The sequence below is a fragment of the Physcomitrium patens genome, chromosome 23 (genome assembly GCF_059467195.1).
Source record: "Physcomitrium patens ecotype Gransden chromosome 23, ASM5946719v1, whole genome shotgun sequence".
In the NCBI taxonomy this organism is placed as follows: Eukaryota; Viridiplantae; Streptophyta; class Bryopsida; order Funariales; family Funariaceae; genus Physcomitrium; species Physcomitrium patens.
In genome coordinates, this window is record NC_143432.1 from 12,785,541 (window position 1) to 12,800,338 (window position 14,798).

Below are 14,798 nucleotides of genomic sequence, written 5' to 3' on the forward strand. Positions count from 1 at the left end.
TAGCAAATTCTTTATCTAAGAAACATGCTAAGGCTTCTAAATCTAACAAGGAAAAGACTTTGTGATATTTAGATTCTAAAATAATATTTATTGTAATAGAAGGAGAGGGTTCTGAGGAGAGAATAAGACCTTCACTAAGTGTGGTACAAGGTTTAAGCCACATGGTCCCTATTGTAGCTGAACAAATTTATTTTTTAACAAACTATCTTCTTTGATAGCAGTACTCCTCATTTCATGATTGTAGCACTTCTTTGGGCAATGTTGAGCAATGTTCTTAGGTTCTCCATAATATAAGTATAATCCTTCCTGATGACGACAAGTCTTTTCTTGCTCAGTAAGAAATTTGAAATGTACTGCATCAATCTGCATATCCTCTACTTTCGAATGTATGTATTGAAGAGATGTTGGTGTTGCCATTGAATTATAGTAACATTAAGGTCCACTTGTATGATTCTCAGATCAAAATTTAAAAAGACAATTGTCGCACTTCACAACTAAATCAATTGCTTGACTCAATGTTTGAGGATCTGGTAAGTTGAGCATTCATTTTTTTACATCATATTGTAATCCGTAGAAAAATTGGCAAACAAGTGCAGTATCATCCGACTTGATATCAGTTACAAGTTATTAAAACTATGAAGCATACAATATTATTGATTGATTGACTTGTTATAAAATACGGATCTTGTTGATTGTAACACGAATTACATCATATTCTCCATAAATGGATTAAAACTCCGCCAAAAAAGCCTCCAAATTATCCAATATTAGATCTTGTCATTTTAGAAAAGATGAAAATCATGATAATGTTGAATCTGAAAGAAGCATACCAATGAATCTAACTTGCAATCCTAGAGTTGAATAGCTTTGAGATTGAAGTTCAATCATAAGTTGTACTTGATTAATAAATCCTCTAAACTTTGATCTTGTGCCATCAAACTTCTCAGATAGGGCAATTCTTGGTTTTCTAACACTTGAAGGGTGTTCCACTATAGGAGAAGGGATATGATTTAGTGCAGATGTTGAAGCAGCTCCAATCATTTCTATATCTTCACTTCCTGCCAATCTTGTTGCTCCTTGTGGTGGTAAATTGAGTTGATGCATGGCAAGGATTAACTCCCTCAATTGCTCTTACATTTGTGCCATCTCACTCTTCATTTCAACAAGTTTTGCCATGATAACACTTAAAAAAGAGAAGATGTCTAATATCGCTTAAGACAAATAGAAGAGAGGACTTGAGAACAAAGAAAATATTAAGAACAATATCAATTTAAAAGAGGGTAATCTGCAACTTCTAATACGCTTATGACTTATCAAGAGAAAGACATAATCCATTATTAATCAAGATTAGACAAAGCTCTGATATTGTAAGTGCACTCTTGTCAATCTGTCAAGAACAAGAATATGATAAAGACAAATAAACAAGTGAGACTTCTCTCAAAGAAAGATGACAAAATAGAAATAATTTGATATATATATTAAGAAAGAAACTGGAATGGCTATTGCCAAAAGATAAGAAAACTAGAGACCCTTGAAACTAGATTAGAAACAAGAAAGGAGTTGACAAGAGTGAAGGAGGCTTCACTCTTGCCTCTATATATACTATCTACATAGGAGCTATATGGCGACGTTCTATAGGACCTCCAAAAACGCATTAACTTTGCACAATATGTATCTTAACTTGCAAGGCAAGTTTTCTATAAGGACACCACATAGTTAGCTTGTTCCACAAACTAGCAACATAAATGGCACATGGTTAACTTGTTGACCAAGTTTCTAACCTATCAATCAAGTATAAACACATGTAAAGTCAAAGCAGCGTCTATAAAGCTTATAGGAAGCTTCTCTAGAAGATATTATGAAATTAATCTATTTTTATTTACTTCTACCTATTCATATCACCTAGGTAACAATTACAATAAATATATGTTTGTGACAAATAATCAATATAAAAGCTTATAAGAATATATTTAGATATTGATTACAAATAGAATACCACCTAATAGATAAATTTTATCTAAAAATATATTTTTTGCAAGTACTCATAGAAAATCAATTGAAAGAATAACACATGATTTATAAATTAAATACGTCTAAACAAAAACTTTCTACATTTCATTAATTGAAGGATTCTCATTTCAAGTACAAATTTGTGAGAATTGAAGAATATTGTGACATAAAGCTATTCAAATAATCTATTGGATAAAGATCCACACATAATTATTGTACTTAAAGGAGCAAAGTCTATCCAATGTATTATCATGTATTTAGTTAAATTTGGGTACCATGTCTAATTCCATTGTAGAGGTTATGCAAATACCATAATCATCATATCATGAATACTCGCTACACAAGATTGTGGTTTTAAGTTGTATTGTTATTAATATCATGCATTTGTGCATAATCTTTTCATACAATCAATATTAACATAGTTTTGTTAAGGCCTTAGCAACTTTTGCTTCACTTTTATAAAAATTAAAAATATACTTTTGCTTCACAGTTAAAGTATATTTTTATTATTTTTACATGTATAATTTATTATTAGCTTTAAATTTTATACATATCTTGTAGATAAACTATAATACAAGTACATAGAATCTAAAATTAGGATGAAATTCACAACCACTAAATGAAAGAAAAAGAAGATAGAAGATGATATAAATTTATTTAATTTCTTAATTAAATATCTTACACAACTCACTTCCTTCTTTCCATTTAACATCATATCAATTAGCTTATTTTTAATTTTTTTCATCTCTACCTTGATCTATTCCAAATTATTATGTTTGGATGTTTTATCCTAATAAAACACTCAAAAATAGAAGTTACAAAATACTCACCTCCGACTTAGGCCGACACTCCATTGTTTGAAACTTTTAAGAACTATTTCATTACACAACATGAGAATATGGTGGCAACTATTGAGATCATTAAATGTAGCCGATGCTCTCTATAATATTTACTGTAGACTATAGTAATTAATGAAGCTACAGTATTTAGAGTCCAGTGGAGAAGTACTGTTCATCTTCTTATCTTCTCTCTTCTTGTGTACGAGACACAATAAGATCAATAGATTTTTGTGTGTGTGAAGCTCTCTTTCCTTAGAAAGCCTTAAGTGTGTATGACTTACTATTACTCTTGTGTCTTTCTAAACATTCTCAACACGTTATCAGCACGATTTTCTTCTACACACTATCACAATTTTTTTTTTTTTTTTACTCTAATCTTTGACTCTTCAAACCTATTGCTACCCTTGCTTAGTGTCTGGATCATGATCTTGTTCTTCTTATTGGCTCCTCACACATTAGCTGCTTCCTTAGAGCACTTGTTCCACTTTTTGCCTTGCTTGCTCTGAATACTTGATCCAGCCCAACTCCACCCTCTGCTTGCTCCTTGCTCCTTGCTGTGCCCCGAATTACCACCAAACAGATGCCGAACTGCTACCAAATTGCCGCCGAATAGGCGCCTAACTGCCGCTGAACAGATTGTCACGGACCAAAAATACAAACAAGAAATCTAAACAAGAAGTTCAAGAAGAAATGACAAGAACTAGATTATCAGATGAGTACAAGAGCAACGCCAAGAGAATTGAGCTAGAGCTTTAAGAGATGCGTTGTCGAGACTGAAGAACTCTTCAGCCTCGACTCCTATATATACTACTGGCCTATGGTTCTAAGGAAGCGCATCAAGAAGCTTCCCAAGAACTATGAAGCTTCTCGAGCAACTATCCAAGAGCTAGGAAGCTTCTCAAGTAACTTCTTAGAATCTACTAGAATATTCTAAGAATCTTTTAGAGCCTTCTAATAGAATCTTTAGAGAATCTTCAAAGAATCTTCAGAGAATCTTTGAAGAATATTCTAAGAGAATATTTAAGGAATCTTTTGGAAGTTTCTAGAGACTTCTTTCTAGAAGGTTCTAGAAACTTGTCTCTAGAAAGGTGTAAGGACTATGTTCCTAACACAGATGCCAAATCCACCGCTGCCACCCTGTTGCCACTGCCGCTGCCGCTCGTCGTCGTCGCCATCGCTGTTGTCCGCTGCTGCCCACCGCTGCCGCCCACCATTACCCATCATTGCCAGCCGCTGCTGTCCACCGTTACCCACGGCCGCCCACCGCTGCTGTCCACCGCTACCCACCATTGCTATCTACTGCTATCCACCGTTGCTGACTACCGCTATCCGTCGCTGCCACCCTGCCGCCCTACCGCTACCTGCTGCTGCCATTTTATTGCTATTTTGTTGCCTTAATCTACAACTCTTTTTCCTTTAAAAAAAATATAAAATATATATATATATATATTTTAGTTTTTTCAAGTTCAAATTTATCATTTTATTTGACTTTATATTTTAAGGTATGTTTTACTCAACTTTTTTATTTGATCTTGTATTTTCTTTATAGATTTATTTATAATAAGTGCTTCAATATCTTCAACTACTTCTACTATGGTTCCAACTATTATCAGTGCATCCAAATATTTTCAAGCTCTTTTATTTCCATCATTGACTGTGGATGGAAACAATTATCTATTATGGACAAAAATGGTAAAAGCAAATTTATTTGCAGAACAACTCTCCGATGCCATTATGTTTGAAGAATCTCTTACAATAAGTATTTCTATATCTCCTGCTATTTGTTGGAAAGCACTTCTTCTCCTTCGTCATCATCATGTACCTGCATTACAACATCAATATTTAAAAATGGAAGACCCTGCAAAACTTTGGAAGAATCTTAAATCTAGGTTTGATCATCAAAAGACCATTTTTCTTCCACGTGCACATCATAATTGGACACATTTATGTATCTTGGATTTTCCAAATTTAAATGCTTTCAATAGTGAAATGTATAGTATTGTCTCACAATTATGATTATATGGACAAAGCATTTCTGAAGAAGAAATGTCTGAGAAAACTCTCTCTACATTTCCTCATGTATCTACTATGCTTGTACAATAATATAGGAACATGAAATTTCAGAGTCATTTTGATCTCATGTTCTATCTACTTCTTGCGGAGAAGCAAAATGAGCTACTCTTATGCAATGCGGAAGCTTGTCCTATTGGAACTACAGTTCCAAAATCTCATGTACTTAATATTTCAAAGTCTAAGAAGAAATTATATAAACATGGAAAACATGCTCATAAATATCAGGGTAGTCATGGTTATGACTATTTCTACCTATATGGAAAGAATAAACGTTCTACTATTAATTATAGTAGAAAATAAAAATCAGATATGCGTTCTTGTCATAAATATGGAATGATTGGATATTTAGCACATGCATGCTATACTTCAAAATATTTTATTAAAATGTTCCAAGAAAATAAGAAACTGCAAGCTAAGGCTCGTGAAATTCATACCATGGATGCATCGATGGATTCTATTGGTGTTGATGACTTAGAGGCTTATATGAATGATAGAACCTCTAATGATGAATCAAATGATGTGTTCATTGATTCTATAACAACACATATTATCTTGCGAGATAGACAATTTTTTATGGAAAAATCTTCAACTTGGTAAACTAAAAATATGATGACCATAGCTGGAGCAAATGCGTTTTGTTTCCAAGAAGGTACAGCGATGGTAAAATTACCTGCGGGTTCCATCATAAAATGTAAACATGCGATGTTTGTACCCTAAGCACCTCGGAGTCTTATCAGCTACCGAGATTAATGGTTATTACCTCTCAACCACCACTTTAAATAGAAAAGAAGTTTTGGTTCTTGCGAAGAACCATAAAGTTATTGAAAAAGCTTTTGCTACAGAAAATGGTTTATACCGAATTGTGATTCGGCCTCCCATTATATTTAATTTTGCATCATCTATCTCAAAGAATCGTATTTCTCTCTAGCATGGACGATTGGGACATCCAGGATCCACATTATTTAGAAAAATCATTCCATGTATAACTGGACACAATTTAAAGCCTGCGGATGTAGACTCTATGGAATTATGTCGTGCATGCGTACAAGGTAAAATGATTACTTGGCCTTCAATTTCGAAACTTCCACAAGAATTACCACCAATGGTTGAAAGATTGCATGGTGATATTTGTGGTCCTATTAATCCAACATCAGGACCATTTCGTTATTTTTTTGTCCTTGTTGATGCATCAAGTAAACAATCACATGTTTCATTATTATCAACTCGAAACATGGTGTTTACCAATCTTATATCTATGCTTATTTACTTTCGGGCATATTTTCCTGATTATCCTATAAAAACATTGCGTATGGATAATGCAAAAGAATTTGCATCAAAGTCTTTTGAAGACTATTGTACTCCAACAGGAATCGAATTGACATATTGTGTTCCATATGAACATGCTCAAAATAGACTTACAGAGACATTTATAAAGCGTATACAACTCATTGCGCGGCCACTCCTCCTTCACGCAAATCTACCTACATCTATGTGGGGTCATGCAGTTTTACATGCTGCAGCATTAATACGCCTTCGCCCTTCTTCTCTTAAAAGTGTTTCATCACATGAGCTTATTTCGAATTGTGTTCCAAATGTATCTCACTTACGAGTATTTGGTTGCCATGCTTGGATTCCAGTACCAGAACCTCAACGGCGTACCATTGGAGCTCATCGACAAGAAGGCATATATGTTGGTTTTGATTCACCAAGTATTATTCGTATTATTGATCCATGAACTGGCACATTATTACGTGCACGTTTGCAAAATTGCAGTTTTGAAGAAACTGTATTCCCATCTCTTCAAGGAAGAGTATCCAATCAAAAAAGAAATAAAGTACTCATATTTGAAGCACCCGAAATATTTACAATGAATCCCAATCCTAGGACATCTTTGGCAGAAATTGAAGTTGCTAAGATTTTGCATTTAAAACGGATCGCGAATGAAATACCTGATGGCTTCAATGATGCACTTAGAATTACAAGAGTTCCTATTAATGAGGCTCAAAATGCACCTGCTCAGATTGCAGTGCCATTGACTACAATATCTCAAGTTATAATAACAACAACTAAAAGAACTCGTAGACCAGATAAGCAACCACGTAAGAAGAAAGCTATAAAATTAACTAATCCTGGTATTATTTCTCAAGAAATTTCCACTCATCTTCCAAGACTACCAATTCATGATGATATATCCATGCATAATGTACCTTCAATTCCTATGAAAAATAATCTTGGAACTGGAAGAAATAAGAACAAGTTGAGTAAAGAATTATCTATTCTGTATTGTGCTACAGATGATATTTGGAACAGACCATCTATTACGGTAGATGAATCATTTGCATATATGATTATAGAAGCCCTTTTTTGCGAGGAAGACGATTTTGAACCTCAAACCATCGAAGAGGCGATGCATCGCTCTGATTGGTCAAAATAGAAAATTGCTATTGAGGAAGAGTATGCCTCTTTGCGTAAGAAGAAAGTCTTTGGTCCAATTGTAGACACTCTTACATCTCGCCCTGTGGGATATAAAATGGTATTAATACGTAAGCGAGATGCTCAAGGCCAAATAACCCGCTATAAAGCTCATCTTGTTGCTCAAGGATTTTCTCAACGATTTGGCATTGATTATGAATCCCTATATTCTCTAATCATGGATTCAATTACATTTCGATATATTATTGGAATGACAGTTCATGCCACCCTTGAGATGCATCTGATGGATGTAGTTACTGCATATCTATATGGTTCTCTTGATGCAAATATTTATATGAAAGTTCCACCTGGCTTAGAAACAGGAATTGCAAATCAACCCGCTCTAGAAAAATATCGTGGTATTAAATTATGTAAGGCCTTGTATGGTTTAAAACAATCCGGACGAATATGGAATCAACGTCTTTGAGATTATTTAATTAAAAATAATTTTATAAGTAATCCACTAATCCCTTATTTGTTTATCAAACGAGATAAAACTGGTTTTGTGATCATCCCTGTATATGTTGATGATCTTAACCTAGTAGACACTACATCTGCATGTGTTACAGCTACAAACCTACTTTTACGTGAATTTGAGATGAAAATCCTAGGAAAAAAAACTTTCTGCATTGGTCTTCAGATTATGCATCTTATAGATGGTAGCATTTTTCTCTACCAACTAACGTATATTAGATGAATTTTACAAAGATTTAATATGAATGATGCTTATCCATTGTCCACACCAATGGTTGGACGTGGTCATGATGGTCATGATCCATACCGTCCATGCGAGGAGAAGGAAGAAATATTGGAAGACCAATATCCATACCTCGCAACGGTTGGAGCACTTTTGTATTTAGTTACATCTACAAGACCAGATATTGTATTTGCAATTAGTGTTCTTGCAAGACATAGTGCACGTCCAACACTACGACATTGGAATGGCATCAAATATTTATTACGTTATTTAAAATGTACTGAAGACTTGGAATTATATTACACAAAATCTGCAGATCCAAAATTGGTTGGATATTGTGATGCAGGATATAAATCTGATATTGCAATAGCTAAATCTCAAACAGGATATGTATTTTTAAGACATGGAGCTGCAATATCATGGAAATGAGTGAAACAAACAATAACTGCAACTTCATCCAACCATGCAGAAATTATTGCCTTACATGAAGCATCTCGAGAATGTATTTGGTTGCGATCAATTGATAAATTCATTCAAACAACCTGTGGATTTTCATATGATGATTCTCCAACTATCTTGCATGAAGATAATAATGCTTGTATTGCACAGATGCAAGTTGGTTTCATTAAAGGTGACAAGACAAAGCATATTGATCCAAAGTATTTTAGTTATACTCATGACTTGATTACTGATCAAGCACTTATAATTAAGAAAATTGAATCTACAAATAACCTTGCTGATCTCTTCACCAAAGCTCTCCCATTAAGCAATCATCATCGACTTACTTATGGTATTGGTATGCTGCGACTTGCTTTTCTTGAATAAGAAAGTTAAAGAGCTCTTTAAATAATTAAAGAAAATAATGTTGTACTCTTTTTCCTTCATCTATGGTTTTGTCTTTAAATAAAATAAGGTTTTCCTAAATAAGGTTTTAATGAGGCAACAATTCTTGATCTTACAAGATCACAAAAAAGTATAGATCATAAATCTATATAAATTTTATATTATGTAAATATTATGATGAGCGAGGAGGAGTGTTGAGATCATTAAATGTAGCCGATGCTCTCCATAGTAATTACTGTAGCTATAGTATTTAGAGTCTAGTGGAGAAGTACTGTTCATCCTCTTATCTGGTTGATCTTCTTGTGTAGGAGACACAACCAGATCAATAGATTTTTGTGTGTGTGAAGCTCTCTCTCCTTAGGAACCTTGTGTGTGTATGACTTACTACTACTCGTGTGTGTGTATGACTTACTATTACTCTTGTGTCTTTCTAAACATTCTCAACAGCAACAATAGCAATTGCCATGAAGCCACCCTCCCCCAGGACCATTTGAAGAGGATTCAAATGTTGGCGTCCCATCCCGCTCACCGACAGTGCCCACCTCCGAAGCCACGCTGGGACAGCAGCAGCAGCATGAGAATTGCGTTGTGGGAGCGATCGTCCTCTTGACACTGATCGGCGTGGAGCACCCGCAGCCGATTGATCGCGGTGAAATGGGATCCGGCGCTTTCGGGATCCGCGTCTCCCTGCGATGGATTCCTACTGCCCCAGCTGCTCGGAAGCGTGCATTGGATACTGAATGGAATGCTGCAGCAGGCGGCGATTTCCTTTCTAATTGAGTAAGAATTCAATGTGTTGGTCGAGGTTGAAGTCGCTGCAGCATCCGCTGCCCTATTTTTTGGATTCAGCTTCTCAATTTCAGGTCGAAGAAGGTTTTGCGTGGACTTTTGTTGGGTCAACTCCGATTTTCGATCGATTGTTTCAGGAACAAGCGCGTCCAACACGAATTTATCAGTGTAGGAGTTTGTTGCATTCGTAGCATTGGTTGTAGAATTAGTTTGTGTGGAATAGTTCGACTCAATTTTGTGGGTTCGCAATTGTCAGAACTCGACACAATTTCGGGAAGAAGAACGCGCAAATACTAATGGCTCACCAGAGGGAGAATGGCTGAGACTAAGTTTTGCTACAGAGACCTCGTCACTTCTCTGGCGCTGGTGTTGATTGGAAAGAGCAAGATTGTATGTGCTTCTTTTTTCAGAAACCTTAAATGTTCCTATATATCATCGTCGTTGCAGTAGACATTGATGAAAACAGTGTGGTGCTGAGGCATCTGAAAAGTCAATCCATAGGATCCCTGTAGCGTGTGTGCTGGGGTCCATTGGGAAAGGCGAAAGTGGATTTATGAAGTCGTAGGAATCAGAGGATATTCCATACTTTTCCCACCCTAATCAGGAATGACATGGTGTTGATTGTGGGTTCAGGCAACGTGAGGCGCAACCGTGATGCTCTGCTATTGCTTCCATTTGGGGTTGCCCTGCTCCAGGCACAGATGCTTTCTGTGTTTGTTTTGTTTCTCTTTATACTTGGATCTGCTTGGTCGTTCTAGGGTTATCGCTTGAAGGATTGTTCTCTAAACACAGGATTCGAGAACGGATGTTTGAGTACTCATAGCGGCTGAGGGCTCTTATCAATCTCAATCTTGCATAGCTGGTCTAAGGGATGGGGTTGGGTTGTTCTTCTGTGATTTCGTCATTTACTGAGAATTCCTTCTATGTGCTGTAGAGCATTTTTCAACTCGGCCATATCTTTGAAGGTATTAGATGCTATGATCTCTTCCTGAAGTCGGTCACCTGCGAGGAATTCTAGGTTCTTCAGGCGAGCTTTCAGCCGTGTTGGAGAATTCGAAATTCGGATCTCCCAGAATGAGCAGGGTAATCCATCGCCTTGCGACTACGATTGGATTGACATTTTGACTCTTTCGTATGCCTCGTAGAAGCGCACACCGAGCTGAGGATTGGGTTACTGAGATTGACCTCCGGGAGTTAGGATCTCTATTATTCGGAAAATTAGGGTTCCGGTGGTAATCCATATTGAGTACAATTGGTCTGCGCTGAATTGTTTATCTTGATTTAGGCCGTCTTCTAGAGAAAATTGCTGTACCATGTTGATGAATTTGGCTCTTGCCTAACGAAATATCAGACTTGAGCATGGGGGGTGTCATCGTTGGAACCTACTTCCTCTCTATATTCGTCGCTCTGTTGCTGCTTCCGAGCACTTTTGCCGAGTTGAATGAGACTCGATATGATTTGCGACACTCTCGCTTCAAGATCGTTGATGAGAGCGAGAGAGAAGGAAGCAATGGCCTTGGAGGAGAGATTTCAGATTCACGGAAAGAAACAAAGAACATCCCAGTTGGGGGTAGCGACTTAGACGTGGCTGGGATTATGATCACACCCTCCGAATCCGGATTGAACTACGTGAAGGAAGTACTAGTTGATCAAATCCTTCAAGAGATAACCCCTCTTGCATTACCCGATATCAAGGCACACGTCGACTCCCCCATCGGCACAATCGACACGCGAATTTCCCACATCGAGCTCTCTGGGGCAAATGTCTCGTATTCGGATGTGGATCTTGGCAAGACGGGCATCACCGTATTCGCAGGCGATATCCAGGCCCGTCTACGCCTACACTGGTACTACGAATACTCAGCCGCTTATGTGCCATTTCCTATAAACGACGGTGGATGGGCAGACGTGGAGGTAAGAATGTTGAGCTCAACGCAACCTGGTTCGTTGCTTTCTATGTCTGAGGTTGTTCTCGGCGTGTTTAAAAAAATCAAAAACCTTGTGAGTTGTATTGCTTCATGGGGTGCTCTTTGAAACGCATTTTATATTTCCACATTCCATGATTCTGAAATTCATGTCTCTGAAACTACTTGATAGGATTCGTTTTGATGAAATCTTTGACACCAGGGTACATTCGGTAATGATACGACATAATCCATCAACAATTTTTCGTTCGGCTTACAGTGCTCAACTCTGACCAACTAACAATTGCCTGTTTCTGTGCAGGTGAATGGTATGCAAGCGGGCGTGACGTTCACCCTTACAACACATAACGGGACGCTACGGTTGACAGTCGTGGAGTGTGGAACCTTCATCGATGACCTTGATATTGAATTAAATGGAGGTGCATCATGGCTTTATCGGTGGTAAGTGCTTGTGGCTGCATCATCTACGTGAATTATCATGTTCGTCTATCCTTTGAAAGCAAAACGTTTCCGTGTGAGCAATAGATTTGTATACATGCCCAACCTATAGGCTACATGTATCTGTTAAAAAGTATGCAGTTTGTGCAGGGTTATGCGATTAGAAAATATGAATTGGGATTCTGAAGTGGGTCACCTCTTCTCTGAAGGGTATGAAACAAAGTTTAGCTTCCAATTAAAGGATTAAAATGTTAGGGGGTAGGTTTCTTCCACTTTGATGGCTCAACACTTGAAAGATAATCGTTATGTGCTGTTTTCGACAGGTTTGTGTATGCCTTTGATGAGGAGATCCGTGCAGCAATTGAAACTGCAATTTCAAATAAAATAGTCGCGAGCGCAGAGCAGTTGGATAATTACCTCCAAGGACTTCCTCGAAACTTACCCATAGATGATGTCTCTGCTATCGATGTAACCATTGTGGGCGATCCTCTGGTGAGCCCGACGTTTCTAAGCGTAGGAGTGAAAGGCGAGTTTACTTCCCTCCTGAAACCAATAAACTTCACAGACCCGGATCATGGATTGGAACCCGGACTCTTCTGCAGTGACTCCACCAAGATGGTCACCATTGCTCTCTGTGATTACGTTATCAACTCAGCAACCACAGTGTATTTTGAGGTGCACTTTTTGCGAACCTGTTTCCTGTTCTTTGCAAACCACTTTTTTTCTCTCATTATGGTGTGCTCACGTTACAAATTAACCCTCATGTACGGTTGTTTAGAGCACTTTGTGCTGCTGCAGATCTTTGCGTGGCAACAGATCATTCTCATGATCTAGACGAACAAAGAAAATGCTTTGAGTTGTTAGTTTTACTTAGCATGCCCATAATGTTGTCATGCTTTACGAAAGGGTCTGTCTTTGTAGGCTGGGTTTCTGGAATGGTTAGTGGATGAGCTTCCACAAGAGTCGTGGCTCAACACACACTTCTGGCGATGGCTCATACCCCAATTGTACAAAAAGTATCCAAACATGGACATGGCACTGGACTTTGCGTGCTCGACACCACCAACAGTTCAGCTTCAGAGGGATGGTGCAACTGCGAATGCTATGGCTGAACTGATATTGTTAGTGAAAACTGATGAAAAACCTCTGCCTGTTGCCTGCATATCTTTGGTGAGTCCCAACTCGAGAAACTGCATCAATTTTATATTTCCGATTCTTATCGTTATGGCTAAGTATTCGTTATCCCAACAAGCGTGCTTGTGCTTGGACAGGCATTATCCATGGATGCGGTCGTAAATGTTGTGGGTAACAACATCACGGCTGAAGCTACTCTCAATGACCTCAGCCTCGAATTGAAATGGAGCGACGTCGGCAATTTCCCCGTCAACCTCTTGCAGGTGTGTGTTTACCATTTACTCTGAGCTCTATTCTGATGTACCGCAAGGTTGCGAAAATTTCATCAGCGCTATCAGAGTTGGTCCCACTGTCAGCTGAGCGCTGTCTAATGGAGCATCGTTTTAAGAATGCGTCCAGGTTACCCTCGGGTAACAAATTAGATCAGCGAAGTCGAGAAGTCGTTAAAATACGAGGAATAGGTGGACGTTCAAACCTCGCACTCCAAAATTAAGAAGATAGATAACGCCAATACCATAAGAAGGCTGAAACTTCACGATCCGCGTGATAACTTTAATTTGTTCAAAAGTTTAAATTTCCCCGGTACACAAACTCTAAATCACAACGTTCTAAAACTTGAAAACAAATAAAACACATGGAAATCCTCTGCTTTTAGAATAAATCTGAGAATCTCCAACATGTTACAATCATTGGTGAAGAAATAGCGTTGATTATCTCTGCCTCCAAATTCTGACAACTGTAATTTGTGTACAGCCTACACTGCGGACGGTCATTTCAAGGGTGATCCTTCCCATTTTGAACAAAAAAATGAAACATGGCTTTCCCTTGCCAGTGCTGCCTGCAGTCGACCTAGAAAATGCTGATATCCGATATGAGGAGGGCCACATCCTCATATGTAGCGATGTGTACTACAAGGGTGGTATATTTACTCCTCCGCCTGCGCCGCTTTAGAAGCAGACGGGCCATCGTCGCCATCCTGGCATATGTAAAATTTCACCCAGATTAGAGCTCGAAGGATTATGTGTCAGAATGTCCCTATCGCAATGCCATGCCGCCAGATCAAGGCTTCAGATACATCCTTTGCTGGCTGTTGTCAGTCTTAACTCCTGGCATGCTACTGCCCTGAGCACCACAGGTAACCCAGAACTGTTGTGCAGCATAAGTTCACATCACCACCCAGGCGTGGCACATGTTGGAGATGTGCGACCCAAACGAGGTTTGGCACCCTCACAGACGTCCTCACGTTGTTCCATTCTTAGTGATATCTCCCCGTGCAGGTCGTTCTCTCAGCTACCTCAATACCAACTGTATTCACAATCACTTATCGAGCTGCTCTGTTCTACCCAGAGATTACCAACTCCATCAAACACCCCAACTGTCAATGTGGTTCCTTCTACAACCTGATCGTCCAGATTCCACTGTCTGAAGGTAGGAGAATGGTTTTCGGTGAATGTGTTTGTGTAGGATCTGAGACATGTGGTCATTGGTTGGCAAATTCATTGACCGTGGGTGGTAGTAGAATGAACCTTCATTGTTGTAACCTTCAACTTGCAAAACATGTATCTAACTTGCAATGAA

At 38.2% G+C, this 14,798-nt stretch overlaps 1 protein-coding gene across 2 annotated transcripts; it reads left to right on the forward strand.

Annotated features, from left to right (window-relative positions):
- The first annotated feature begins 9,571 nt into the window (after positions 1 to 9,571).
- Positions 9,572 to 14,798, forward strand: LOC112276011 (putative BPI/LBP family protein At1g04970). Of its 2 annotated transcripts, XM_024506929.3 has the most exons (9): positions 9,572 to 9,714; positions 9,980 to 10,113; positions 10,357 to 10,806; positions 11,075 to 11,637; positions 11,950 to 12,089; positions 12,410 to 12,761; positions 13,008 to 13,256; positions 13,358 to 13,483; positions 13,974 to 14,798. In XM_024506929.3, the coding sequence occupies exons 4-9, from the start codon at positions 11,083 to 11,085 to the stop codon at positions 14,169 to 14,171; spliced, it is 1,620 nt and encodes a 539-aa protein (XP_024362697.1). In that variant the 5' UTR covers positions 9,572 to 9,714; positions 9,980 to 10,113; positions 10,357 to 10,806; positions 11,075 to 11,082; the 3' UTR covers positions 14,172 to 14,798. The 2 variants fall into 2 exon arrangements, 1 of the variants encoding a protein (XP_024362697.1); XR_016500261.1 differs by lacking the exons at positions 9,572 to 9,714; positions 9,980 to 10,113 and having other exon boundaries at positions 10,366 to 11,637; positions 13,339 to 13,483.

Bases quoted from the DNA above. Each gene is read 5' to 3' on its own strand.
- LOC112276011 (XM_024506929.3), top strand. From the start codon at position 11,083: ATGGGGGGTGTCATCGTTGGAACCTACTTCCTCTCTATATTCGTCGCT. The intron at 12,762-13,007 runs GTGCACTTTTTG...CTGTCTTTGTAG, and splicing joins CAACCACAGTGTATTTTGAG to GCTGGGTTTCTGGAATGGTT. The intron at 13,257-13,357 runs GTGAGTCCCAAC...GTGCTTGGACAG, and splicing joins CTGTTGCCTGCATATCTTTG to GCATTATCCATGGATGCGGT.